At 54.8% G+C, this 27,348-nt stretch overlaps 3 protein-coding genes across 6 annotated transcripts; 2 read left to right on the top strand and 1 right to left on the bottom strand.

The window, feature by feature from the left end:
* Positions 1 to 4,135: 4,135 nt before the first annotated feature.
* On the top strand, positions 4,136 to 8,441 carry BCKDK (branched chain keto acid dehydrogenase kinase). 4 transcript variants are annotated; one of them, XM_002924753.4, is made up of 12 exons: positions 4,136 to 4,278; positions 4,855 to 5,234; positions 5,356 to 5,424; positions 5,516 to 5,626; positions 5,940 to 5,987; positions 6,068 to 6,187; positions 6,270 to 6,368; positions 6,563 to 6,636; positions 6,946 to 7,074; positions 7,166 to 7,255; positions 7,737 to 7,895; positions 7,987 to 8,441. In XM_002924753.4, the coding sequence occupies exons 2-12, from the start codon at positions 5,040 to 5,042 to the stop codon at positions 8,129 to 8,131; spliced, it is 1,239 nt and encodes a 412-aa protein (XP_002924799.1). In that variant the 5' UTR covers positions 4,136 to 4,278; positions 4,855 to 5,039; the 3' UTR covers positions 8,132 to 8,441. The 4 variants fall into 4 exon arrangements, with proteins under 4 accessions (XP_002924799.1, XP_019660997.1, XP_019660996.1 ...); XM_019805437.2 differs by lacking the exon at positions 4,136 to 4,278 and adding an exon at positions 4,308 to 4,605; XM_034670085.1 differs by lacking the exon at positions 4,136 to 4,278 and adding an exon at positions 4,584 to 4,698.
* Positions 8,442 to 11,612: 3,171 nt separating this feature from the next.
* Positions 11,613 to 21,862, top strand: KAT8 (lysine acetyltransferase 8). Its single transcript, XM_034670081.1, has 11 exons — positions 11,613 to 11,840; positions 13,156 to 13,230; positions 13,309 to 13,484; positions 17,169 to 17,222; positions 17,323 to 17,487; positions 18,273 to 18,362; positions 20,549 to 20,689; positions 20,788 to 20,881; positions 20,977 to 21,127; positions 21,267 to 21,421; positions 21,683 to 21,862. Exons 1-11 carry the CDS (start codon positions 11,630 to 11,632, stop codon positions 21,745 to 21,747), a joined length of 1,377 nt encoding a protein of 458 aa, XP_034525972.1. The 5' UTR covers positions 11,613 to 11,629; the 3' UTR covers positions 21,748 to 21,862.
* A 684-nt stretch (positions 21,863 to 22,546) lies between these two features.
* On the bottom strand, positions 22,547 to 25,830 carry PRSS8 (serine protease 8). The gene is made up of 6 exons (XM_011231732.3): positions 25,746 to 25,830; positions 25,447 to 25,464; positions 23,813 to 23,975; positions 23,217 to 23,488; positions 22,960 to 23,126; positions 22,547 to 22,855 (listed from the first exon to the last, which is right to left on the bottom strand). The coding sequence occupies exons 1-6, from the start codon at positions 25,828 to 25,830 to the stop codon at positions 22,547 to 22,549; spliced, it is 1,014 nt and encodes a 337-aa protein (XP_011230034.1).
* Between the last annotated feature and the right edge of the window lie 1,518 nt (positions 25,831 to 27,348).

Below are 27,348 nucleotides of genomic sequence, written 5' to 3'. Positions count from 1 at the left end.
TGCACTGAAACTTGCTTCTCTTTCCCCATTTTAGAAACAGCAACAAATCTCCCTTCACAATCAAGTTTTGGGGAAGATTTTACACTTCCAGTATTTACTTCCTCACTTCTTCCTTGCTGCCCAGCACACCATCAACTAGCTCCTGCCCCCAAACACTCCCCTGATAACTAATGGCTGATGTCACCAGGATGGTAAATCCAAATGGGTATGTATATATATCGTCATCTCTACACCCAACGTGGGGCTCAAACTCAGGACCTTGAGATCAAGAGTCACATGCTCCGGGTGCGGGGATGGGCTAGCGCTGTGATGGGTATTAAGGAGGGCACGTCTTGCACGGAGCACTGGGTGTTATATGCAAACAATGAATCATGGAACGCTACATCAAAAACTAAGGATGTACTGTATGATGACTAACATAACATAATTAATTTTTTTTAAAGTCACATGCTCCTCCTACTGAGCCCACTAGGTACCCCTCCAATGGATATTTTTGAGTTCTTATCATGCTTGACCTCTCAACAGTATTAGTATTGAGCACTCGTGCCTGGGAACTTTCTTTCTCTGGATTCTGTGGTATTTCACTCTCCTGTTGGCTCTTCTCTCTCTGGCTGCGCCTTCTCAGACCCACTCTTCTTCCAGGAAGCATGCTCCCCAGAATAATGGCTCCCAAGGATGCCCATGTTCTAATCCCAGGGACTGGTGGGTATGTTAGGTTCCATGGCAAACAGGAATTAAGATTGCAGATGGAATTAAGGTTACTAATCTGCTGGCTTTAAAACAGATCATCCTATGCAACCAATATAATCACAAGACTCCTTGAAAGTGAAAAAGGGCAGGGGAGAAATGAGAAAGGGCAGCAGAAGAAGGGAGTCAGAGGGAGGTGTGACTATGGAAGGAAAGAACAGAGAGGAGGCAACGTTGCTGGCTTTGAAGATGGAGGAAGGAGGTCATGAGCTAAGGAATGTTGGGTGGCCTCTAGAAGAAGGAAAAGGCAAGGAAATGGATTCTGCCCAAAAGTGTCTGGAAAGGAACTGGTGATATCTTGATTTTAGCCTGGGGAGACTCTTGTCAGACTTCTGAACTGCAGAAGTATAAAAGAATAATAAAAAAAAAATCAAAAAACAAACAAACAAACAAACAAAAAAGAAGTATAAAAGAATAAATGTGTGTTGTTTTAAGCCACTAAATTTATGGTAACTTATTATAGCAGCCTCAGGCCTGTGTCTTATCTTTGTTATCCTATGGGGTCACATCAGCCCTAGTTAGTGCTGGAAGAGACTACAGAGTGCTGTGAATCCCAGAAGGTCAGAATCATTGAGGACATAATGCTGTTCAACAAATCATCACCAAAAAGAATGGCTTGAAACAAAAATGGTTATTTTATTTTCTCTAACATTTTAGAGGTTGGAAATTTGGGAAGAGACTTTTGGCTGAGAATTCCGGCTCCCGTCCTTGCAGTCAGGTGATGGCTAAGGCTGAAACGACGGGAGATTGAAGTAGCTGAAGGCTAACCTTGCAATTATTTCTCTTTCTCTTGTGGTCTCAGGATCCATGTAGTCTCTCTGCAGGGGCTAGTTTGGGCTTCCTCACAGCATGGCAGTCTCCAGGCTACGATAGCCAGCTTTCAAAATTGTGAATGATTCCCATTTTCTAGTATTCATAGCATTCATTGTGTCGTCTCTTTCCACACCAGATAGGACTAACCTGAGCCCGTAGGATAATCCAGAAATTATGGTGGGTCGCTTTCGTGGTTAAGTCATAAAGATATTGTGGCTTCCGTCTTGCTCCCTCTTAGATCGCTGGCTCTGTGTGAAGCCAGTTGCCATGTTATGAGGACACTCAGGCAGCCCTAGGGGACAGACAACTTAGTTAGGAAGTGAGGGCTAGTCCCAACAACCAGCATGAACTTGCCAGGCCTGCGAGAGAGCCACCCTGGAACTGGATTCTCCAGCACCCATCAAGCCTTTAGATGGCTGTGGTTTTAACTAACATCTTGACTGGAACTTCATGAGAGATCCTGAGCCAGAACCACCTAGCTTAGCTGCTTGCAGATCCCTGACCCAAAGAAACTGTGTGAGATACCAAACATTGATCGTTTTGAGCTGCGATGCCACGGGGGTCATTTGTTACACAGCCATAGCGGATTGCATAGCAGCAGAGAGAACAGCCAGTGAAAGGCTCTGAGGCGGAATGTACCTGGTTTGTTTCAGGAGCAACAGGGAGGACAGTGCGGCTGGAGCCATTGCGTTGGGTGGGGGGTAAGGACGGAGAGGAAAGAGGGGGACAAGTCTTGTAATCTTTCTGTAACATGATAATAATAATAGTACCTACCTCAGAGAGTTGCTATGAAGATGAAATTAATACAACATAGGGCTCTTAGAAGAGTGCCTGACCAAGGCTGAACTCTATGTGTTATGAAACCCCTGGGTGCATGCCCACCCTCCGCCGCTGGGTGGCAGCAACGAGTTCAGGCCGATCGCTGGTCAAGGGAGCCGGGGTTAAATGGGGTGAAGTCCTGCCCAGACGCCTCCCGCCTCTGTGCCACTACAGCTACCCTCTCCGGGACACGCCGCGGCCACGTGAGCACCGAGTTCTGGCACGCCGCAAGCACTCCTAGTCCTTTGCTTCTCTGCGCATGCTGTCCTCCCCACCGGAACCAAACACCCACCCCCCCCACCCCCCCACNTCTACACAGACCTTCCCCCACTTCCTCATGCAGGCCAGCCATGGTAAAGGGTCCCACCTCTGCTGAAGTTTAAAGATAGCCTTTGGGCTCCAAAGATGTTGCCTGCTTCTTTTAATCCTTTTTTAATTTAAAATTTAAAAGGGATGGCTGGGTGGTTCCGTTGGTTGAGCATCTGCCTTTGGCTCCTGTCATGATCACTGGGTCTTGGGATCCAGTCCCACATCAGGCTCCATGCTCAGCGGGGAGTCTGCTTCTCCCTCTGCCTGCTGCTCCCCCTGCTTGTGCTCTCTCTGACAAGTAAATAAATAAAATCTTGTTTAAAATATTAAAAATAATAATAAAAAATTAAAATTAAAAAATATTTAGAAAATACATAACCATGGTAAAGAAACATCCGATCAGTACAAATACAAGTACACACACACACACACACACACACACACACACACACTGTAAAGTCCCTCCTCCATCATCTCCTGCCTGGAAAAAGTAAATTGTTTTTTCACTTGTCTCTCTGCATTTGCTCTCACCAACGCCCAGTCTCCCAATCACTGCAGCCACAGGGTTCTGTCTAAGGAGCAGATCAAATTAAAACCCTTCAGTGACTTCCTACTGTCTTAGGACAAACGCAGACCCCTTGCCCTTCATGATCTGGTTCTGGTCACCCCATTCAGCCCCTCTCCTTCCTAGACGCCACACGGCTGTAGGTATATTCTCAGATTATCCGGGCTACTCTCTGTCTTGTCACGCCCTTGCCACTATGGCTTGGGGCCCTGGCCACGTCCTACTCATGCTGCACCTGTACCATTGTCCCAGACCCTATTTGATGCTTCCATCCTGTGCAGCCCTCACCAGGATTTATGACACTGAAACTGTTTTCCTCTGTGGGTCAGAGAAGGGTCTGCTTCTTTGATTCAATACCCAAGCTCCCCTTCTGCCACAGAAAAGTCACCCGATCAGCGTGACAGGCATGAATGAATAATAATAACATACTCACATAGTGCTAATTCCATGCCTGGCACTGTTCTAGGTACTTCACATATATAAACTCATATGCCCACACAACCCCAAGGTTGATACATCCTAATTATACCAACACGGAAATTAAAGCATTGAGCAGTGTCAGTAAGTTGCCCCAGATAGTAAAAGTGGCTGAACTAGGGTTTGAACCAGCAGTCTGGCTTTCCACAAATGAGTCAAGAAATGGAAGGAGAAGGATGGGACCACAGGGAGGGGAACCAGGTAGGCTTCGGATGTGTGCTTCACATCTAAGGGTCTTCCCTGCCTCTCCCATTTCGCTCCCAGGAAGCCCGTTTTATAAAGCAGGAGACAGAGACCCAGGGAGACCACAGATAACTCCGAACGAACTGTAGAGGGAGCCGTGGAATTAATTTGGGGGTCCAGGAGCAGGGGCGTAGCTGGGATGGTCTGGCTCCAAACTACAACTCCCAGGAGGCACCGGGCCCCCAAAGCCCACACGACGTCACGGCGGCAGAGGGCGCAGGCGGCTCGGCTATCCCGGCCCGTCGACTGTTGGGCCATTCCGCTCGGACCTCGGCCCTGGCCCTGGCCCTGGCCCTGGCCCCGCGGTAAGTGGAGCAACCGGCCCGGATCCTGCCTGCGGAGGCTTGGCGGCGCGTGCTGGTAGCCTCCGCCATTGAGCTGGACCGCGGAGTGCGCGTGGACCGGGGTGGCATCTACCATATAGGGGGGATCCGGGCCGAACCAAGTGACCGTGCGGAGGGGGAACCCAGACGGCGACTCCAGGGCCGCTACTTCGATGCAGCCGACCCCCGGAGGGCACAAAGCTGTGTGCCACACACATGCAGGCCACGCTCGTGGGGGGCCCGGGTCTGAAGGCGCTGGGTAGGGGTCAGCCCCGCCCCCTGAACGAGGGTACCCAGGACCACCTGAAGGTGTGTTATTTTCGGGCTGGACGGGTCTGAGGATCCCCTCCCCTCCAGGCACCACAGAGAGCCTCACGTTGAAGAATAGCCCAGGAAAACAAGGTTGTACAGGCTCGGCCTGTTTGTGTTTGGGGAGGGGGTGGTTGAATGGGTGGGTAGAGATTGCCCAGGTTTGATGATACCAGTGTCCACGTAGAGAGATGGTGCGAATTGTCTGGATTCGGATCCTTACAACTCCCCCTTCCCTTTCCCCGGCAGATGGGAGCTGCTCCCTGGGGGCTGAGCTTGTCAGCATCCTTGACCTGCCGTCGCTGTTGAAGTCAGAGAAGAGCCCCTGCCCACCCACACACCTCCTGCCCCGCTTTGGGGTCTCCTCGGTGTATTGGGTCCTCTGCCCTAGCGGCCGCCTAGTCCAAAAAGAAACAAAGGAACAGAGCAGGACGATGATACTGGCGTCCGTGCTGGGGAGTGGTCCCCGGAGCGGACCTCCACTCCGGCCCTTACTGGGGCCTGCACTCTCCCTCCGGGCCCGCTCCACATCAGCCACCGATACGCACCACGTGGAGATGGCGCGGGAGCGCTCCAAGACTGTCACCTCCTTTTACAACCAGTCGGCCATCGATGTGGCAGCGGAGAAGGTGCGCAGCTGGCCCGAGGCCGGGTCCGGAGCTGGAGTGGGTGTCCAGGGAAGGGGTGGAGCTAATGTGGTGGGGGCGGGGTGTTGCAGATCCCGTGCTCAAAGCCCATCTGCCCCTCCAGCCCTCAGTCCGCCTCACTCCGACCATGATGCTCTATTCAGGCCGCTCTCAGGATGGCAGCCACCTTCTGGTAAGATTCCAGCCCCCTATTTCTGTCTTGGTTCCTGGAGCCCTGGCACAGCCACTCAGGCCCTGGCCCTGACGTCCCCCCTTTTTCCTAGAAAAGTGCTCGGTACTTGCAGCAAGAGTTGCCAGTGAGGATCGCTCACCGCATCAAGGGCTTCCGTAGCCTTCCTTTCATCATTGGCTGCAACCCCACCATACTGCACGTGGTAAGGTAGCCTTAGGGGCGTGGTTTCTCTGGAGGGGACTGTACAGATCAATATGCCCCATGCCCAAGGGGCATATTGGGAGACGGGACCAGAGTGGCAGAGACTTGTCTGCCAAAAGGCTTCAGGGCCAGCAGGCTCAGACCCAAGCCTTCAAAGGCTACAGCTGCATATTCACTGAGGCTTAAAAGGCCGTGATGGGGGTTTAAACCCAGTGAATTGGGGTGGCTGGCAATCCCCATGGGTCAGCGTGGGTGGCTGTTCTCTACCCAGTGCCCACAGCATCCCTGTGAATTCCCACACCTCTTCCTTGCAGCACGAGTTGTACATCCGTGCCTTCCAGAAGCTGACAGACTTCCCTCCGGTGAGGGCTGGGCCAGGGCAGGGTGAGGGGCTGAGAGGTCAGGGCTGAAACATCCAAGTTCATGACTCTGTGGCCTGTAGATCAAGGACCAGGCGGACGAGGCCCAGTACTGCCAGCTGGTGCGACAGCTGCTGGACGACCACAAGGATGTGGTGACCCTCTTAGCTGAGGGCCTTCGCGAGAGCCGGAAGCACATAGAGGTCAGGGGCAGCACAGCGGGCACCCGGGCCTATTGGGGGGCCTGGGAAAGGCACGGGGTTTCTGAGGCCCCACTCTTCACAGGATGAGAAGCTCGTCCGCTACTTCTTGGACAAGACACTGACTTCGAGGCTTGGGATCCGCATGTTGGCCACACATCATCTGGCGCTGCATGAGGACAAGGTGGGGTGCTGGGATCTGAGACCTACCAGGTGGGGCAGAGGGGCCTGAGCCAGGGTCCCCCTTGGCTGGGGACCAGACCAAAGGCCTGGGAGAGGCTTGGGGCGGCCGCTTCAGGGGTCCCGAGATTGCAAGCATTTGGTGGCCGAGGTGTGGGTCAAGGTACTGCTTAGTCCTGACTTTCTTTCTCCTGCCAGCCTGACTTTGTTGGCATCATCTGCACTCGCTTGTCGCCAAAGAAGATTATTGAGAAGTGGGTGGACTTTGCCAGGTGAGGCTAGAACAGCTAAGGGGGTGGATATCTTCTGGCTGGGAAGGCTTGCATCTGAGCCCTTCCTTGCCTATGGCAGGGTTTCTCAAATGTGGCACTATTAACATTGTGGGTCGGATAATCCTGAGGGGCTGTCCTGTGCTTGTTCGGATCTGTAGAAGGATCCTGGGCTTCTCTGCAACACAACTCCCACTTGTGACAGGGAAAAATATCTCTAGAAATTGCAAAATTCCTCTGGGGGTGGTAGGGGCAGAATCACCTCCATCTGAGAGTCACCAGTCTAGGTTTGAACTTTGCTTCTATCCACAGACGCCTATGTGAGCACAAGTATGGCAATGCCCCCCGCGTCCGCATCAATGGACATGTAGCCGCCCGTTTCCCCTTCATCCCTATGCCGCTGGACTACATCCTGCCTGAGCTTCTCAAGAATGCCATGAGGTGGGCTGGCTGGGTATGGTGGAAGGGGGCAGACAGGAATGGGGATGAGGCTGGGGTACCGCCACCGACTAGGCTTTCCTCCCCGCCATAGAGCCACGATGGAGAGTCACTTAGACACGCCCTACAACGTCCCAGATGTGGTCATCACCATTGCCAACAATGATATCGATCTCGTCATCAGGTTTGCCCTGAGTGGGAGTTAGGCTGGGATACGTGGGGGTTCCAGGCACTGTTTCTGACTCGCTGCATGACCTTAAGTCAGGACCTGCCGCACTTGGAGACTTGGTCCCTGGTCAGACAAGATACTCTCTGGTTTTGAGAATGCCATGAGCTGGATATGAATGGATCGGGAGGCCAGCCGCGGGTGCCAGGGCCCTGTCCTTGTCAGCAACTGAGGGGCCTGGAGTGGGGAGTTAAGAGTAAGCAGTCCATGATGTTGGGTTGACAATAAGTGTAAAATCCTCTGAGAAGGTATAAGCAGCCAGTGGCCCAGGAAGAAGTAAGGATGGAAGGATGTCGCTTATAAAAACCAAGGCCCCAGGGTCTAGGCGGATCACATTCCATCTTTGGGTGGAAGGGGAGGGAAGGCAGACTGAGCACTGTGTCTCTGGGAGGTAGTGAGGCCCTGCCGAGCCAAGCCCCTGTTGTCGACATCTTGCCAGGATTTCAGACCGGGGCGGGGGGATCGCTCACAAAGACCTGGACCGGGTCATGGATTACCACTTCACTACCGCCGAGGCCAGCACCCAGGACCCCCGGATCAGCCCCCTTTTTGGCCACCTGGACATGCACAGCGGTGGCCAGTCAGGGCCCATGCACGGGTGAGGCCCCACCCGGCCAGGATGGAGGGGTGGGGGGGGCCCAGGAGACGCAAGCCTCTGAAGCCTCTTCCTATCCCCCTGCCCATCCCAGCTTTGGCTTCGGGCTGCCCACCTCACGGGCCTACGCAGAATACCTCGGTGGTTCCCTTCGGCTGCAGTCCCTGCAGGGCATTGGCACAGATGTCTACTTGCGGCTCCGGCACATCGATGGTCGAGAGGAAAGCTTCCGCATCTGACCCCACAGCCCTTGGCCTACTTGCCTGCCTAGCCTGGGCCCCACACCCTGCCAGGACCTTCTGGGTGAGGCAGGGCACCCTGCTCCACATGCTGCTGCATCTCGGGTCTTAGGGCCCCAAATAGATGGAATTACATGGAGCCCGGTGCCACCACTCCTCTGCAGAGGCCCACTGCTTCCCTGCCTCCAGGCCTTGGAGGAGAGGAAGTGGGGACCCTTGAGGCCTCCAGTACCAGCTCCGTTATTCTCGTTCCTGGGGAACCCTTACCTTGACCTGCTGTTTGTTATTAAAGTTCACATTTTGAATGCCCTCTTGGGCCCCGTGTTTGGGGAGGGCCGGTGAGCTTTTCTTTCCACCCTATTCTAGTCTCCTGGGCCCTTGGGTTTAAGTAGCTCATGTCCCAGTCTCGAACTGTCCAGACAGCCTGGCAGGCCAGGTCTAGAATTGCCCCCAAAACTCTTTTCATTTAAAAAATGTTAAATTTCACGTAACAGATGTTTCTGGGTCCCAGGCGATGTCGAAGGCCCGAGCTGGCCCAGCTTCAGGCCTCAGTTCTGACACTTCCCTTACTGGCAGTCACAGGTTCTGGAGATGAAGGTTACCAGACTGGGCAACCTCCTGAGCCACCTGATTCCTGGGCCTGAGTGAGGTTAAAAATCCTGCCTGCCAACTGTGCCTGCTTCTGCCAAGAACAAGGAACATATAAGATTATAATCTGGCAGGCCCCAGGGGACAGTGGGGCCCTGGTAGGGAGGGGGAAGGGAAAGGGCTCCAGACAGGAGGTGGGGACTCAAGGGAGAGGAAGAAAGGCCTGAAAGCTTGCTTGGTGGGACTGGTGATGGAAGTGGGGGGTTGAGGGGAGGAATTGTATCTGGAGATCAAATGGTGGGTGGTGGAAACCATCGTGACTGACCAGGCTGAAAATTTGCTGGCTTTGGTGCAGGGAGTGAGGCTGGAGTCTGGCCAGGAAGCATGGGCTTTATCCTGTAGGCAGCAGGAATCCATGAACGGATTTTCAGCTAGGAAGGGATGTTTCCGATTGGATTTCCCAGAGGCAGACGGTGAAAGGAGGGTTTGTGTCCATGTGATTTGATGAGAAAGTGCTCCGGTTAGGGAGTAGGGGAAGCAGGAAAGGGAAGAGCAGGAGGCCAGACAAGGATGTCATCTCAGGCAAAAGTTCAAAGCTAGCTAGTAAGTTCTGCCTTAGAGTTGGAGGCAAGAGAGCTAAGTTCCACAGTCCTTGATGAACTCTGCTTGACAATTATTAGTTAATATCTGTGTTGTGAAGTAGGGCTGGGTAGGTACTCAAACTTCCAAACTTCCCTTTGCAGCTTTAAAAAATATATATATTATTTATTTATTTATTTGAGAGAGAGGGAGGGGGGGGAGGGGAAGAGGGAGAGAGAGAATCCCAAGCAGACTCTGCCCTGAGCCCAGAGCCCAACGCAGGGCTTGATCTCATGACCCTGAGATCACGACCTGAGCCAAAATCAGAGTTGAACACATCCCTGAGACCATGACCTGAGCCAAAAGTGGGACTCGGATGGACACTTAACCAACTGAGCCACCCAGGCGTGTCCCCCCTCCACCAACCTTTTCAGCTTTTTTAGGCAAAACAGCTCCATTAGCCCAAGGGATAGTTTGACAAAAAGCCTCTGGCTTTTGAAAGCACATCAAAGGTAATCTGGAAATCTGGATCTGAAGAAGCAACAAAAAGAGATTCCAGAGGGTCTGGGTGAAGCATCTACACAGTTCTAGAAGTAACAGATTTGCACATTAGGAGGAGGATTAGAGGGAGAATAGTGAGGAGGTTGGTGTAGTAATCTGGATCAGGGATTTATAAAGTCTAGGCTAATCCTCAACTAGAAAGGACAGCATCCCTGTAACAAGATGTTGGGTGAAGTCAAAAGTGAGGCACCAAGACCCTGGGTAGGGGCGCCTGGGTGGCATGGCGGTTGAGCGTCTGCCTTCGGCTCGGGGCGTGATCCCGGCGTTATGGGATCGAGCCCCATATCAGGTTCCTCCGCTGTGGGCCTGCTTCTTCCTCTCCCACTCCCCCTGCTTGTGTTCCCTCTCTCGCTGGCTGTCTCTGTCTCTGTCGCATAAATGGATAAAATCTTTAAAGAAAAAAAGACCCTGGGTAGAAAGAATGACAGTCTTGAAGATGGGGGGGTGGGATGGAGAGTGGGAGAAGACATTGCAATTTTTTTTTTTTTTAAGATTTATTGTAGAGGGTGGGGAGGGGCAGAGGGAGAGAAACTGTCTTAGGCAGATTCAGCACAGAGCCTCACGTGGGGCTCCATCTCATGACCCTGAGATCATGACCGAAACCAAGAGTCCCAGGCTTAAACTGACTGTGCTACTCAGGCGCCCCAAGGCATTACAAGTTTTTTTCTTGCCTGACTTGCTTATTTCTTCAGATTCTTATGCAGCCAAACACTTGGCATTTACTGCCCACTCTCCCCCAATTTTTTAATTTAACCAAAGCCCAGTTACCAGTGCTTCCCACTGCCATCGCCTCACCCCCAACGAACACCTCTATGTCTCTATCTGAAACCTGAGCCCCATTCTCAGGCCTTGAGCATTCCACCTGGTTAGAACTGCTTTTAATCCCAATAACCAAAGTATAAGTCAAAGAAGATTCAGAGAATGGCCAAAAAGAACGTTTACTAAGCACCTACCCTGTTTGACACTGTGCAACACACTTATTTTATATACAGAAGAGATAGGTAAGTATGTGGCTTACCCTTTATATAGCTATACGGATTATACAGTTAGGTATACTTTAACCTTTACCGGCGCTCTGAGGATGGGCACCCTTGTACAATTTACCCAGAGTAGGGTCAGAACCCAGGATTCCTCACTCACTAAGCCCAAGACGCTCTCCAATACGTCCACTGCCTTTGACTAGTTTAGGGGACGTCTGTTGCAGGGGGCCTGGTCCTTTCTTTAGAAAGGGTTCACTCTGTAAGAGCAATCTATTGGCTTTCCCCGACACAGCCGTCCTGTTTCCCTCACCCTGAACAAGAAGGCAGCTCCTTCAATCTTTATAAAAGGGGTGATCTGGATTAGTCTGGCGGAAATGGGCAGCGCAGAGGTGGGTGTTAATTCCAGGCTCAAAGCCCTAACGCCAGGCAACCGGGGAGGCCGCTCTGGCTCGCCCCGGTACCGGGTAAGGTCGGGGCAGCGCCTCTGGTAAGCAGCACATCCTGATTCCTCGGGTACCAGGTCCTTTAAAAAGGCTGGGCTGAGCCATCACACCAGGAAAGTCTTTCTCCTCTTTCCACTCGGGGTTCAGCCATACTTCCAGACGGAAAAAAAATCCCAGGCCAACGCACAGAAAGGTCGAACTGGTCCCGGGGCCGCTGGATGGGCCAATGAGCTCTTGCCACATCACAGGCCCCACCCTCAAGCCGGCAGGGGCCTCCGCCACGCGTCGCTGACCCGGAACTAAAGGGCTGCGTGGCGCCGGATTCTGGCGTCATCTCCACTACAGCGATGGCGGCACAGGGAGCAGCTGCGGCGGTTGCGGCGGCGACTTCAGGGGTCGCGGGGGAGGGCGATCCCGGGCCCGGGGAGAATGCGGCGGTCGAGGGGACCGCCCCGTCCCCGGGCCGCGTCTCTCCCCCGACCCCGGCGCGCGGCGAGCCGGAAGTCACCGTGGAGATCGGAGAAACGTACCTGTGCCGACGCCCGGACAGCACCTGGCGTGAGGGCGGGGCCCAAGGCCAGGGGGCGGGGTCTGAGGGCGGGTTCTCTGAGGGGCTGGTCGTCATGGGGGCGGGGCTTGAGGGAAGGACGCGGAGTTTCGGGCTCTCCCGGGTGCCGCCTCCAAACCCCAGTAGTCAAGACAGTCACCAAGTTCTTCTGAGAGCTCCCATTCCACTTGCTTGTCCGATCTTAGGCTTCATTGCCTTTTCAGACAAAACCGTGGTTCCTTGCTGGTGTCTCTTCCCTCTGCGACTTCCTCTTCCAGCCCTCTTCCACAACCGCCGGCGGAAAGGACCTACGAAAACACAAAAAAAGAGCTTCCCTTTCCCTTCCCGCCCCTCCCCTCATCTTCAGAATAAACCCCAAATTCCTTAGAATGGCGTGCATCTTTGTGACCTCTCTGGTTTCTAGCCACCCCTAGCAAAGGCCATTGCCAGAGCAGACCACATTGTACCCGCTGAAGACCCATATGCCTTTTACCGCCTGTGCCCGCTGCTTTGAATGCTCTTTCTTCCCTTTCTCCTGGTTCACCTGGCTAGGTGTTACTCAACCTTTTAACATACCCCTAACTCCTGTGATGCCATTACTGACTCCCTTCAGGCAAAGTGAGTCGTTCCCTTCTGTATGTGCCTGCGACATTTTCTTCATACCTGAGTCAGCCATGGTATATGTGACATTATGTTGTCATTGTCTGTCTGCGTCTTCCCCTATCAAAGTGGGAATTTCTGGAGGGCGGGACCTCTTGTGATTCACTGCTATGTTCTCCCTACCCAGCAATAACACAGAATAGGACCAGACACGCAGTGGTTGACTTACTCATTTGTTGAATGGTCTGCTAGTTGTCAGGCACTATGCTAAAAGCTTTAGAGGCATTAACTCACCCTCTGAGGTGGGCACTATTATCCCTATTTTGTAGATGAAGAAACTGAGGCCCAACCAAAATAATTTGCAGTTAAATGAGGGAAGTGGGGAGCTAGGATTATATATAAACCCAGAGCCAGCCCTCCTGACTCCCGAACAGATGAACAACTGAGTATAAAACAAGCATTGAGTTTGGAGCCAGGCTTAAATGCTTCTTAGCACTTTTCAAATATGTGAGCCTGGGTAAGCCTCAGTTTTTCCTCTGCAAAGTAAGAGTAGCAGCTCTAGCCTGGCCCGCATCCCAGGCAGTGATCGATGGAGTGGCAGATGTAGGCAGGTGACGTTAACTTACGTATGGTCCTGGAATCTGGAAACTGCTTCTCGGTGTGAAGGATCCTTCTTGTTCCATCCCTGCCTGCGTTGCTGATGATCCTAGCCTTTTTCTTTCACAGATTCTGCTGAAGTGATTCAGTCTCGAGTGAACGATCAGGAGGGCCGAGAGGAATTCTATGTACACTACGTGGGCTGTGAGTGACTTGGGGGTATCGGGCCTGGGTGGGGGGAGAGGCGTGGAAGGGCAGCACCCTCATGGCCCATCCTCACAGTTAACCGGCGACTGGACGAATGGGTAGACAAGAACCGGCTGGCGCTGACCAAGACAGTGAAAGACGCCGTGCAGAAGAACTCCGAGAAGTACCTGAGCGAGCTGGCCGAGCAGCCTGAGCGCAAGATCACTCGCAACCAAAAGCGCAAGCATGACGAGATCAACCATGTGCAGAAGGTCCGGGCCCCCGCCCCCTCCCCCTCTCCAAGGCCCCAGGAGGCTCGGCGCCTCTGCCAGCTCGCTTGAGTCCCAGTGCCAAAAGCACAGCAGCTCCCATTTCCTAAGCTCCTACGGTGTGTCAGGGCCTTTACCTACGTTTTGTCAAATATTCTTCACAGAGGAGAAAAGTGAGGCTCAGAGAGGGCAAGCACTTGGCTACAGTCTCACAGCAAGGAAATGGCACAGCTGGGCCTGGAAGTCAGGCCTCCTGCACTAGTAGCCTCCTTTTTGTCTCCTATTTGCTGTGCCGCCTTAGACAAAGAACTGAAGTCCGAAAGGAAGGAAGAGAACGAATGATATTGGGCACTCGGCTTCTGCCAGGCACCGTGCTGAGTCCTGCACTTACATAAGCTCGTCATATCCTTCCTGACAATTCAGTGCCACGGGGATTGTGGTTTCTGTAGATGAGGAAACAGGATCAGAGAGGTTAGGTAACATGCCCAAGGTTACACAGCTAGGAAAAGGGTGGGCTGGAATTAGAATAATAATGGCAAGCATTTATTGGCTGGTGAGCCAGAGTTATAGGCTAAGTATTTTAATACATGATCTCACTGAAGTTTCACAGCAGCCTTGTGAGGTAAGCATCATTATTATCTCCAGTTTTACGGGGAAGAACAGATAGGTTTAAGAACCGAGTCAGGAATTGTCTGACTTCAGGGCACCAGCCCTTAACCATGACTTTGCCACGGCCTAGAAACTTGGGCCACTTGATCCAACACCTGGAAGGATCCTTCTTGATCCAAAACGTGGGTATTTTTCCCCAACCCATGCCACCCCTGGGGGTTACTCCACCCCCCACTGTGAGCCTCAGTTTCTTGATCTGTAAAATGGGGATTGCAGATGAGACCAGAGTTTATTGAGTTCTCAGGCACTTAGGCATTCATTAGTTCCAGCCAGTGTGATTTCTCCCTTCTGAGTGCTCATTGTGTGATTTGGGGCACTGTTTTTCCAGCTGGGGCACAGCCACATTAGCTAACCGACTTTTAAATTTAAAAATGAAAGAGGGGCGCCTGGCTGGCTCTGGGCGAGAATGCAACTCTTGATCTCGGGGTTGTGAGTTTAAGCCCCATGTTGGGTGGAGAGATTGCTTAAAAAAAAATAAAAATATGGGGCGCTTGGGTGGCTCGGTCGGTCAAGTGCCCGACTTGATCTCAGCTCAGGTCTTGATCTCCGGGTCATGAGTTCAAGCCCTGCATTGGGCTCCATACAGGGTATGGAGCCTGCCAGAAAGAAAGAAAGAAAAAGAAAGAGAGGGAGGGAGAGAGAGAGCGAGAGAGAGGAAGGAAGGAAGGAAGGAAGAAAGAGAAGGAAGGAAGAAAGAAAAAGAAAAATAGGATAAGATAGGAAATATGAGAATACGTTACACTTTATTAAAGGTAAGTATTGTTTTTGAGAAGCTTTTATTTCACGTACAAATACATGTCCTGTGTATACACAAAAATGCTAACTGCATTTCCTGCTGTGGGTTGTGATCAAAAAAATTGAAATACCCTAAGCTAGAAAGACCCCTCAGGGTCTAAGGCAGCAGTGTCCAATTGACCTTCCTGTGATAAGTGGAAATATATCTGTACTGTTGGATAGAGCAGTGCCACTAACCGTATGTGGTGACCGAGGCCTTGAAATGTGTTTGGTGTGGCTAAAAATTAAATTTGTGTTAAAATTAATGAATTCAAATAGCCACGCGTGGCCAGGTCTAAGTGTCTCTTAGTTCCTTGAGCAGGTTGCACTGGCAAATTAAAGTCTCAGAAATGTACCTGGAAGCTGGTAGTCAGCAGGGTAGATGACAATGGGCCAGTGGTGATAAAATCAAAGGAGGGATAATGGGCGAGCTGATAATCAGCAAGGTTCTTCAGAGCCTCCTTAATGTTTAATTCCAAATAAATTGCAGCATTTAAGAAAAGTAGTGTTTTTGTAGTTCTTTAACGCATTTGCAGAAGAGGATTGGCTTTTGTGAGAGGTGGGAAGTGGGTTTTTAAAGAGGCACGTGAGGAGGAAAATCTTTCTTCCCTCCTCTTTGCAGGGGTTAGGCTCAGAGTTGGACCAGCCGGTGGCCTGTGCTCAATGGTGCTGGGTACCAGTTCTGTAACCTCACCTCTCTCTGCCTCAGTTTCCTCTTTGTGCAGTGTGGATAATGAGCACTCCTGTCTCAGGGTCTTTGTGAGGACAAAAGAAAGTACTGTCTCTGGAGCGTTTGGCACCTGGAATAAATGGCAGCTAGCTAGTCCCCAAGGGCAGATGCCCTCACCTCTCCCTGCCTGTTTACTTCTCTGTCCAATAGAAATAAAAAGGCTACATCTCAGGGTGGCTGAAAAGGTTACACGAGGCTGTCCAGGCAGAGTGCTTTGTGGAAGGGGGTCTGGGTTAAACACTGACTCCTTCCCTTCTCAGCTGCGGGGCAAGGCCGCTGTCCGCCTGGTGTAGCTCCTAGGCCTTCGTGGGCCTATCTCCATAATCGGGCTGTGCGTGGTTTGCTCCTACAGAGTCCGGCTTGGAACAGGGTGTGCCGTGACTGTGACAGAACTTTCAGTCTCTGCTTGCTAAGGACTTGGAAAATCTGGGAAACTAAGTGGGAGCAGTCAGAGGGGATTGCTAACCAGTGCATTCCCAACTGGGAAAGACGAGGGCGTGTTCTGTGTCAAGAATACAGTCCCGAGGGGGCGGGCAGGGCGCGAGGCCTTGAAGGACAGGAAAGAGCACAGTAGAAACAATTAAACACGATGGCTCACAAAACTGCCTCATCTCACACTCCCCTGGGTCACGCTTGGTTTGAGGTCGAGCGAGTGTTTTTTGGTGGCAAAGGAGAGGGAACTGCGCGCGCACAGCGGGAAGGCTGCAAAAAGAGGGGCGTTGGGAGTGGGAGGGGCTGCAACCGGAGGCTGGGGATCTGCGGAGGCTTAGTTAATGGTCCAGACTGGAGACGGTGGCAGTGGCTCTTTGGAGCTGGACGGGGGAGAATTCCAGAGAGGGACCGATTGCAGAGACGTCGAGGAGGTCGAATCGACAGCCCGGGACCCTTAGTGGAATGCCAGGCTGAGAGGAGGAGGTGTGAAGAGCAGAGCTGCTCTTGGTCTTGGGCCACTGGGCCGAGGGTGATGTTCCCAGTGAGACAGGGACCCCAGGAGGATGAATAAGCTCGAGGGGAGGACGGGTTGAGTTCCCTTCTGGACGCCTAGAGTCCGATGTGCCTGTGGGTGGGAGCTCGGGGAGCAGGCGGCTCGCTGGATCTGGTCAGGGAAGTGGTCCAGTCACGCTGGGGAGTCCAGCCCCAGTTGCTGCTGTGGGCGCAGAAGAGAAGACCCGAGATCTGTCTCACGACGATTCTGGCCAAGCCGGGTTGCGTCTTCTGTGTAGCTGGAGCTCTTAGCAGCCCAAGGCTTGGAACCAGACCTCCTGATCCTAGCCCCGTTCATCTGGCAAAAGGTCCAAACTTGGGCAACAGGGGTGGGGGGCGTGGGAAAGCAGGAGACGAGCTTGGCCCAGCCAGCTTCAAAACTGAGGAAAACAAGTCCGCATCCTGTGGTTATTGTCATTCAGGGGATGAGGTCTGGAAGACAGGAGGGAAGCCCTGGGTTCTGCTTCAGGGGAGGGACGGCTTGACCGCCACTTCTGCTCACCTCTGTTCACGGCTCTGTCCTTGCCCAGACCTATGCAGAGATGGACCCCACCACAGCAGCCTTGGAAAAGGAACACGAGGCGGTAAGCAGGGGCCGGGCTTCTGACTGCGGGCCCTCCCTCGCCCGGCTCTCCTTGCCCCGACGGAGCCAGCAACTGCCCTGTACTCCCACCCTGCCCACAGATCACCAAGGTGAAGTACGTGGACAAGATCCACATCGGGAACTATGAAATCGATGCCTGGTACTTCTCACCGTTCCCCGAGGACTATGGGAAACAGCCCAAGCTATGGCTCTGCGAGTACTGCCTCAAGTACATGAAATTCGAGAAGAGCTACCGCTTCCACTTGGTGAGACTGGGCTAGCCGGGCCTGGTGGGAGCGGGGCGTGCAGGCTGAGGGCCGAGGCAGCAGCCATAGGGAAGAGAGACGGGTCCAGAGGAGTCGAGCACGAGAAGCTGCCCGTGGCTCCAGACATCTGGGTTCTAGGCCTGGCCTGGCCTTTGCTGGAGTGGTGACCTTGGCCAACTTGCGGCCTTCCCCCAGGCCTCGGTTTCCTCTTCTGTGGCATGGGGACAGTAATCCCTGCCCTTACCACCTCCTCCGGTCACTCCAGACACTCCATATTTATCAAGGCCAGCCCAGTGCCAGGTTCCTCAGGGCAAAAGAGGAAGCGAGCACAGCCCCCGAGCAATGGGACCGGAAGGTGTGGACAGAGGGAAAGTGTTGGCAGGGGCGGGATGGGTGCGGGGTGCTGGGGTCCTCAGCACTAGCATGGCAGGGCATTCCCCAAGGGGTGTAACCTGAGGCAAATGTATGCGGTTTAGGGGTCGCCACTGTCATGGACGAGAGCCTTCCAGAGCCCTCCAGAGCCAGGCCGACCTGAACTTGGGACCATCTAGCTGTGTGATATCCAAGCCAGTTACTTAGCCTCTCTGCGCCTCGGTTTCTTCATCTGTAAAATAGGCTCTGTGTCCTCAGGTAGTTGGGAGGGCTACTGGATGTGGGTGAAGTATGGAGCCCAGGGTCTACAGATGGGGAAGCAGGAAGTGGAGACCCGTTGCCAGCCACACGAGGTGGGATGGGGGCAGCCGGCAGAAAGCCTCAAGGCCTCAAGCCTTTGTCGCCCCCCCCAGGGCCAGTGTCAGTGGCGGCAGCCCCCCGGGAAGGAGATCTACCGGAAGAGCAACATCTCCGTGTACGAGGTCGACGGCAGAGACCACAAGGTGCGTCCCGGCCAGTGCTGCGGGGGCTGGGGGAAGCACCTCCCGGTGAGCCTCGTTGTCACCGAAGGGTGGAGGCCAGCGTGGGGACAAGCTCCCCCTGGGGAAAGGCCCGTGAGGTCATGCTTAGCCTGGCACTTGGCCTGGGGTTGGTGCCCGGTAAACACACGGCCCTGTGATACGAGCCTTGGGGACTCGGTTTGTTCTGTCCCTGAAGACTTTGCTCCTGACGGGGTGGCTTAGTTTTGGCCAGTTCAGGCACCCAGAGTAGAGACTGTCATGCCTGAGGCTGCTTCTAGAAGTGCTTTCTCTTTCCACCTGAAGGAAAAGGTTTCTTCCCTGGGAGGGGACGGCTTTGTGTGAGACTTGCTGCCCGAGAGCTGTGTGGCCCTGATGGTGGAGTTCCTCGTTTCTGGCAGAAGGAGCGCAGTGGGGCAGAGTGGGACAGTTGGGGCCTTGCTGTGCTGCCACTGAGCCCCTGGCCTTTGCCTGGTCTGTCTGGGAAGCTCTCACCAAATGTCCCTATTTCCCATGGCAGGGGACCGTAGAGGGTAAGGCAAAGAGGACAGGCTTGTGCGTGGCTCCTGCTTGGAACTGGGCTGTCATTGACTAGCTGACCTTGGGCAAGTTACTTAACGTTTGTTCCTATTTCCTCATCTGTAAGATAGGAGTCATGATATGTTTACCTAATAGGATTGTTGGTGGAACAAATGAGACAGCAATGGCAAGCACTTAACACGGTGTCTGGCATCAAAAGGAGGTGCTTAGTAAACATGGGCCTTTGTTATTATTGGTGACCTTCTTGGGTTCAGCCAGCCTTGAGATAAATAGCTCAAGGGGAATATTTGCTCTTACCCCCGCCTGGGCCCCCCCCTTTGCCTTTCTGAGCATGAGCAGGGGGAGTGGCAGAAAGGGCTCCAGCAGGAGGGGTGGGCGTTCTTTCTAGCTGTCCCCTGTTCACTTTGAAGCCTCAGCCAAGGACTTCCCCTTCCCAGAAGCTCAGTTTCCTCCTAGGTAAAATGGGCTAGCAATGCTGGACTTCACAATTGTGATAAGAGTCATCCACTCAAATAAGAGTGGATATAAAAGGTGTCATAAACCAGAGGGCCTCTTGATCTGTGCCATGAAGTCAATGTCCAGGTCTCATTATCCTTCCGGATGTTGGTCTTGAGCCCAGGTGGGTGTCTGGGCCTATGGCCAGGAGGCCGCTAAGGCCCAGCGGGGGAGCACGGCCAAGTGGGCAAACAGCTCAGGCTTTGGAATCAGGCTTAAAGCTCATCCGCTCAGCAAACATTTACCAGGCACCAAGCTTCATGCTTAGCCTTGTGCTGGGTGCTGGGGATACAGCCGTGAACAAGACAGAACTCCTATACCAGTTTGAATCCTGCCCTGGCACTCACCAGCCGTGGGGCCTTACCCACCGGCCACTTACCTCCTCTGAGCTCAGTTTCCGGATCTGAAACGTAAGAGTTAATGGCCCTGAAGATTGCACTCCTATTAAGCACTTGGAAGTGGTACCTGACTGGGACGCCTGGCTGGCTCAGTCGGTAGAGCGTGCGACCCCTGATCTCGGGGTTGTGAGTTCCAGCCCCGTGTTGGGAGTAGAGATTGACTTAAAGATAAAATCTTTAAAAAAAAAAAAAAAGAGCTTTTTCTGCCCTTGAGTCCTGTCCCCATGCTATAACTGAAAAAACACCTTTGGGGCACCTGGGTGGCTTAGTTGGTTGAGTGTCTGACTCTTGATTTTGGCTCATGTCATGATATCAGGGTCATGAGACTGAGCCCTGCATCGGGCTCTGCGCTCAGTGCGGAGCTGGGCTGGGATTCTCTGTCTCCCTCTGTCCCTCCCCCCACTCGTGCACACACTCTCTCTCTAAATAAGTAAATAAAATCTTAAAAAAACAGAACAACTCACGTTTTTGCACTAGGGGGGAGGAGAAGTGGTCACTGATTAATCCAGCTCTCCGGTTTTTAGTTTCCGTGTCCATCAGAAAATGACTGTAAGACTCCTTTCAGTTCTAAATACTCCTGGTCTGGGGAGGAGCCCATTCTCACCGGCCTGGCACTGGGTGCTCTCTGAAGGCCGGCATTTGCAGAGCGGGGTGGCAGCCGCTGCCCAGGCCGCAGTGAACCTGGGTGGGGAGTTACACCTGCACCCTGAGCCTGCTTCCAACTTCCCCACCCCTCAGATTTACTGTCAGAACCTGTGTCTGCTGGCCAAGCTTTTCCTGGACCATAAGACCTTGTACTTCGACGTGGAGCCCTTCGTCTTTTACATCTTGACCGAGGTGGACAGGCAGGGGGCCCACATCGTTGGCTACTTCTCTAAGGTGCTGGATTGGGAAGCCCGGGTTGAGGGAGGGTGGGGACGAATGCACCGGCGAAGGGGCTGAGCCTCCGCAGAGGTCCTGACCACGTACCCCTGTAGGAGAAGGAGTCTCCGGATGGGAACAACGTGGCCTGCATCCTGACTCTGCCCCCCTACCAGCGCCGTGGCTATGGAAAGTTCCTCATTGCTTTCAGTGAGTGGTTCCTGGCCAATGGAGGAAGGGGCAGCTGTGGTGGGGGTGCCAGGGCGGGGCTGGGTCCTCCGAACCCTCCTTTCCACCGCTGCCAGGTTACGAGCTCTCCAAGCTAGAAAGCACAGTAGGCTCCCCCGAGAAGCCGCTGTCGGACCTGGGCAAGCTCAGCTACCGCAGTTACTGGTCTTGGGTCCTGCTGGAGATCCTGCGAGACTTCCGGGGCACACTGTCCATCAAGGACCTCAGGTGAGGGCCCTGGAACCCTCAAAGAGGGAGGGACTCTTCTAAGGTTGGCCATAATCCTGTGTCCTTGTCCCCTTTTGCTGTCCCAGTCAGACCCCGTAAGGGCACACTCCCCAACGTCCGTGCTAACCCCTTTCTGCAGCCAGATGACCAGCATCACCCAGAATGACATCATCAGCACCCTACAGTCCCTCAACATGGTCAAGTACTGGAAGGGCCAGCATGTGATCTGTGTCACACCCAAGCTCGTAGAAGAACACCTCAAAAGCGCCCAGTATAAGAAACCACCCATAACAGGTAGGTGGGGGGCTGCCCAGGGTGCGTGTGTGGTGGGGGGTAGGTGTTAAGATCTACCGGGAGCCAAAGCTACCTTTTGGCTGTTACATGATCCCAAACTAGTCTGACCAGCTCCTGGGACAGAAGCCCGGGGCAGGCTCCTCATTCCCAGGCTTCCCTGCCCCCTCCCCAGGACTCACTAGGTCCTTGTTCTCACCTCGAGGTGAAACCTGGCCCGGGCCCAGAGGCCCAGCCCAGCCTCTCATGCCTCTCTCCCCACAGTGGACTCGGTCTGTCTCAAGTGGGCACCCCCCAAGCACAAGCAAGTCAAACTCTCCAAGAAGTGAGTGGCCTGCGCCCCTGCTGCTGGACCCGTGTCTCCCCGCCCCCCTCCCACCACCCCACCTGTAAATATGTACAGACCTGTTCATCATTTTTTTAATAAAGTAAGTTCTGCCAGTGGTTCTGGACTTTGGAGGCGGGAGGGAGAGGCCAAGAGCTGATGTTCCTCGTTGCACGTCACACACACAGCCAGTTGTGCTCAAAACATTTTACTCCTGCTTGTTCTTTCTAGCCCTCACCCCAGATCCAGGCCCAGTTCCGGGGGGGGCTCAGTCCTCCGGAGTCTAGGAGTCGAGGTTCAGGGAGGGCATGGCAGCCGAGGGGGCAAGATTGGAGCCTTTCCCGTTCTTGCAGACATGCTGCCCGGAGGCAGCCCCAGCTCACAAGACAGGAAGGGGGTGAAGTGATGGGGCTCATCAGGCAGAAATGGGAGGCGCTGGAGCCAGCCCTTCAGCAGCAATGAGCTGGGCAGGTGCCCAGTCTTCTGGAAACAAAGTGGGGAGCCAGGGCTCATTTTCATCACTGAGTGTCCTCAGGGGCTCCCTAGGAGCCCCACCAGCAGGTGGGGATGGCCAGAGGTTCTAGCCGATACCACAGGGAGTCAGCCTCTTGCCTGTGGGCTGTAGTCCCAAAGAACAAACCCAGAAGAGGGGGCTCCCGCAGGCCCGGGGAGGAAGGAGTGGCTCAAGCCCGTCCCCAGGCCCAAAAGAGGTCAGGGAAGGGCCAGGTCCGTTCCTGGGCCAGGCATCTGTCCTCGGGTGCGGTGTGGACATGGAAGCAGGGTCAGCTCCCAGGATGACTAGCTCAGCAGACGAGGCCCAGGGTCAGGCCTAGTGGCAGCAGAAGGATGAGCCCCAGTAAGCCCTGGGCTGGGGCCGAGCTGAAGGCCTGATGGTTGACACACAGATGGCCATCAGGCTGGGACTCCTGGACTTGTGGCACCACACGAGGCTGGAGCTCTGTCACTCGATAGTGAATCCAGGAGGCATAGCTGGAGGTCAGAGTGTACACGCCAGGCCTGTTGGGGGCCCCACAGGCATCGCCCCAGCTCACAATGCCTGCTAGGTACCAGAGGCCCCCGACAGGGCAGGAGAGTGGGCCCCCAGAGTCACCCTGCAGAGAAAAGCCACACACAGTAACTGTCAGGTCAGCCACGCCAGCCCTTTCGGCCCCCACCCGCCAAGAGGCACTTGTCTCACTGGAGCCCCTGCGTTTACCTGGCAGGCATCCTTGCCCCCCTTCACATAGCCGGCACACAGCATGTCCTGCTGGATAAAGTGGGGCTCCTCGGGCTTGGCGTCAATGTTGTACAGGCAGTTACACGTCTCACGGCTGATCAGGGGGACCTCAAGTTGCTGTAGCTGCCGGGGGGCCAGGAGGCTCACTGGAGGAGCAGAAGATGCTTACCCGGGGCCTCCTACCCAGAGCTGGACGCCCCTCCCCCCATGCCGCCTGACCTCAGCGCCCACCTCACCTGAGGGCGCCACGTGGCCCCACCCGGTGACAGTACACTGGAGGCCGTTGGGGAAGGAGGCGTTGGCTGCAGGGAGGCAGATGGGCCGGATATAGCGGGAGAAGGTGACCGGCCTACTGAGACGGAGGAGCGCGATATCGCCGGGTGAGCCCTCCTGGTTGTAGCTGGTGTGGGGAATGACCTCTGCCACCGTGCGGACCTCGGCCTCGGGGCTGTAGGAGTCCAGCTGGTGGGCCCCCAGCTTGATCTCATAGTCTTCCTTGAGGTGCTCCCTGCAGGCGGAGGGGCCGAGGCTGGGACCCAGGAGACCTCTCCGAGTTCCCTGATCCCCGCTGGGGATCCCGGTTCTATCCAGCCCCACATTCCGGTCGCAGGCATAGGGTCTTTTAGATCCCAGAGGGCATCCTCATTCTATCCTGTGACCTGTGACATGTGACCTCTGGCCTTCCCTCCTGACTCATCCTTTCAGACTTAATTATTGCTACCCCTGGACCCAACCCAAGAGCTCCAACCTCTGGCCTAGTGGGACCCCTGAATTTTGACCTTAGCCCACTTTTGACTCCCCCCTCCCCCGCCCCCCGCCCCCCAGCTGGTACCTGGGGAAGCAGTGAGCAGCCGAGAGCACCCACTGATCGGACACGAGAGAACCGCCGCACACGTGGGTGCCGTCGTAAGTGATGCTGACCTGCCAGGGCCACTGGCCGGGGGCTGCACCGCTACCGCCGGTGATGCGGGCTTGGGGGGCCACACCGCAGACGGCTGTCCGGGGAGCAAGGGCTGGGGGTTAGGTCCTTCTGGGGCCCCCGCCCCAGGTCTGAATTCAGGCCTGCCACTTTCTGACAATCTGGTTTGGAGCTTGGGAAGGGAGTTCACAGGAGCCAGCCACCCGCGTGTCCCCGTCCCGCTGCTCAGCGGGCATGGTTAGTTCTGCGCCCCCTACCGTCCTCGTCACCCAGCTCGGGTTTCGTCCAGCTCCCTTTCTCTCGGGTCCTCCTACCTTCCGTTCAGTCCACTCCTTACAAGTCAGAAGATCTTTATAAACCACAAAGCTGATCAGGTCACACCTCGGCTTCAATCCTTTCCTGCCTCCACACTGCCCTTAAGATGCATTCCAGACCTTCCAGGACACTACCACCTATTCCAGCCATCCCTCCGGACACTTCCTGTCACACACACCGGTCACACACTTGTTTGCCTCTAAACCTTTGCTGATCCAGGTCACTCTGCCGAGTATCCTGTTCCCTCTCCCTACTCAGCTCCGCAAACCTATTTGCCAATGGAGGCGATTCAAACGTCAGCCTCTCCTTAAGCTGCCCTTGACCAGGCTGGCTGAGCTGGACGATGCTGGGAGCTCCCGGGGGTCGGGGGGGGGTGGCCCGTGTGTCCCCCAATACTGCCCCATCACACAACTGTTTTGCTGGTGTCTGTGACCACGTTTCAACTGCCCCAATCCGGGCATTCCCTAGTGACAGACACTGGAGCAGATCTCCTTGTCCCCAGCGCCCAGCACAGGGCTGGGCACACAGCTGGAATCATGGATAAGCATCGAACAAACAACAGGACTCCCACACTGAACATCTGGTTCCCAGGACGGCCTCACCCCCACTGAGGCTGCCGCTTGGATCAGGCCCCAATAGCCCTTGACAAAGTCTCCTTCCCGGGAGCAGAGAAAACTGTCCAGCCAAGCTCCTCCTTCTCTCCTCATAATAACGACAATAGCTACTATTTCGTGACGGCTTGAGCCGCCGGGCCGCGAGAGGGCCTTTCACTTCCTTTATCTCCGGGAGTCCTCACTGGACCCCAGGAGCCAAACACCACTGACTTCATTCTTGAGGTGAGGGGACTGGCCAGGAATACACAGCCGGTAGTGTGCGGTCAGGCGGGGGTTGAAAACCAGACTCAGAGTCGCGTGGGGTGCCTTGCAAGAAAGGAAACCCCTGCTTGGTTTTCCTCAAAGGTCGTACCTTTGGAGTCAGACCTGGGTTTAAAATCCCAGCTATGCCTCTTATTGGCTGTGTGCTCTTGGGCAAGTCACTTCTCCGTACCTCAGCTCCTTTCTCCATAGAATGAGGGCTATAATCGCCATCGCACAGACTAGTGGGAGGATTTACATAAGGCAGTAAGGGTGGGTAAGACGGCCCTACCGGAGAGAGGTCAGGCCCTCTCGAAACATTCCATTGGAATCTGAATCCAAATCCCCTTCCTTTCCCCTCCCCCACACAAGCCTCACCTTCATCCCCGTCAGCTCCTGGAGCAAGAGAGAAAAAGGGAAGGGTAAACAGGAAAGACCAGAGTTCCCAGACCCCTTAGCACCTGCCACTTCTCCGGAGGGCTGTGCCCCCCCACCCCCACAGCCCCGAGGAGGCCAAAGCTGAAGGGAGAGGGAGAGGCCCAGAGCTAGGGAGGCTGAAGCCGGGACTTCTTGAGCCCAGGATAAGGGATGTGCCCAGAAAAGGGTTATGCCCTCGGCCTATGTCCACCACCCCTCCCCCCCAAGCCCCACACTCTCTGACCGCTGCAAATACTCACCAAGGCTGGACCGGAATAATCCAAGGAAAAGCAGAATGGCTACAGCCCCCAGCCACCCAGGCCCCAGGCCTGCCCTGTGGGCCATGGCCCAGGACCAGGGCCCCTGGGGAGAGACACCAGGCACCCAAGGGAAGGTACCTAGGGCTGGTTTCAAAGGCAAGTTCCAGGTATCGGCCCCAGTGGGAAGGGATACTGGAATCCGCACTGGGAAGGAGGAAGAGACGTCCAAGGCTAGCTTCGAAGGCAGGGATCAGGCACAAAGCCCGTGAGGATACGCCTCCAGCCGGGCCTGGCTCCGCAGAGACCTTCCAGAGTCGTTGATCTCCAGAGAAAGGAACCTACCTGCCTTCCCCTCCCCTAGCCCCGCCCTCCTCGCTTAGCCCCGCCAGCTTTTCTTGCTCACACACAGTCCTAAGTCCTCCCAGACCCCCAGGCTCTGTGTGTGTGTGTGTGTGTGTGTGTGTGAGGACTGGAAATCCCTGAAAGCTAGACTCCCTAGAATGTGACCCCACTGCCCTCTGTCCCAGTTCTTGCAAGTCTCCCAGACCAGTTATGTCCCCCAGGGCCTGGCCCAGCCTTTGCTGTCCTGGGGCGGCTGTGTTCCTCCTCTCTTCCCTCCTCAGGCCTGGGGTCTGAGCCCAGGACACCCAGGCCTGCTTCGGGCCTGCCGTTCCAGGCCCTTCTATAGTGCCCACAGCTTCATATGTGCGAGGTGAGGTGTGTTGAGTGTGATGGGAGAGCCAATCATCTCGCAAATACTTCCCGAGTGCCTACTGTGTTCCAGGCACAGGGGACAAAACAGACACCATCTCTGCCTTTGCTGAGCTCACCGTGAAACAGGGGTGACAGCTCTGAATCAAGTAATCACACAGCAATTACAGAATAATTTCAAGCTAGGCACGATGATAAAGAAGGGGACCTGTTCACAGAAGCATCACACAGGCTGGCAACCTGAAGGGCTCCTCTGGAAGTTGCTATTAGAACCGAGGCCCGAGGGGCTCTGGGAAGGTGTTAAGGCAGGTGGAGGAGAAGGGCGGTCTGGGGAAAGCGTTCTCGAGTGGAGCAAGCGTGTGGCACAGGCCCAGGGGCAGGAGGCCCATGTGCCCGGGTTGGGGGTCGGGTTTATCCTCTGTCTGTGGGTCTGTGGGCAACTGGGCATGTGTGTTGGCTTCCAGTCTCAGAAACACAGAGCCCCACTCCCCCACTGACTTTGCCTGAGGCTAGGACCTCTTAGCCAAAACATCAGGGCCCCTCCAGGAGGGCAGGGAATTCCTGGAGTGGGTGAGGGGCTAGAGGCTAACTGCTGGGGAGGAGGGGGCAACACTGGACACGGCGGGGGGGGGGGTCTGGGTAGAGGGTGGGTGTAGTAAACGTTTGTGGTGGATGGCATATGGGTGACAGACCCGGTAGGGGACCCAGGTGGGAATGTAATATTCTCTTCGGGATCTGGCAATAATGATAAGCCTGGCTCTTTGAGAAACTCGGCCCATCTCCACGATCTCCCAAGAACTTTCTACCTCCCCTCCCCTATCCTCTGCCCACTCAGCCCAGAGATGGTGACTCCAGCCCCAGAGGGGAGCCCTCTGCTACCCTCACCAGCTGG

Source organism: Ailuropoda melanoleuca, chromosome 10 (assembly GCF_002007445.2).
Source record: "Ailuropoda melanoleuca isolate Jingjing chromosome 10, ASM200744v2, whole genome shotgun sequence".
Taxonomy (NCBI): Eukaryota; Metazoa; Chordata; class Mammalia; order Carnivora; family Ursidae; genus Ailuropoda; species Ailuropoda melanoleuca.
Note: the sequence above shows the minus strand (reverse complement) of the source record. Positions and strands in the feature narration are given on the sequence as shown.

Excerpts from the sequence above, each read along its gene's own strand:
- BCKDK (XM_002924753.4), top strand. The coding sequence starts at position 5,040 with ATGATACTGGCGTCCGTGCTGGGGAGTGGTCCCCGGAGCGGACCTCCA. Across the intron at positions 5,425-5,515 it reads AGGATGGCAGCCACCTTCTG|AAAAGTGCTCGGTACTTGCA; the intron begins GTAAGATTCCAG and ends CCTTTTTCCTAG. Across the intron at positions 5,988-6,067 it reads AGCTGACAGACTTCCCTCCG|ATCAAGGACCAGGCGGACGA; the intron begins GTGAGGGCTGGG and ends TGTGGCCTGTAG.
- KAT8 (XM_034670081.1), top strand. The coding sequence starts at position 11,630 with ATGGCGGCACAGGGAGCAGCTGCGGCGGTTGCGGCGGCGACTTCAGGG. Across the intron at positions 13,485-17,168 it reads AGATCAACCATGTGCAGAAG|ACCTATGCAGAGATGGACCC; the intron begins GTCCGGGCCCCC and ends GTCCTTGCCCAG. Across the intron at positions 21,128-21,266 it reads CTGTCCATCAAGGACCTCAG|CCAGATGACCAGCATCACCC; the intron begins GTGAGGGCCCTG and ends CCCTTTCTGCAG.
- PRSS8 (XM_011231732.3), bottom strand. The coding sequence starts at position 25,830 with ATGGCCCACAGGGCAGGCCTGGGGCCTGGGTGGCTGGGGGCTGTAGCC. Across the intron at positions 23,489-23,812 it reads GCTGCTCACTGCTTCCCCAG|GGAGCACCTCAAGGAAGACT; the intron begins GTACCAGCTGGG and ends CTCCGCCTGCAG. Across the intron at positions 22,856-22,959 it reads GGGGCAAGGATGCCTGCCAG|GGTGACTCTGGGGGCCCACT; the intron begins GTAAACGCAGGG and ends TTTTCTCTGCAG.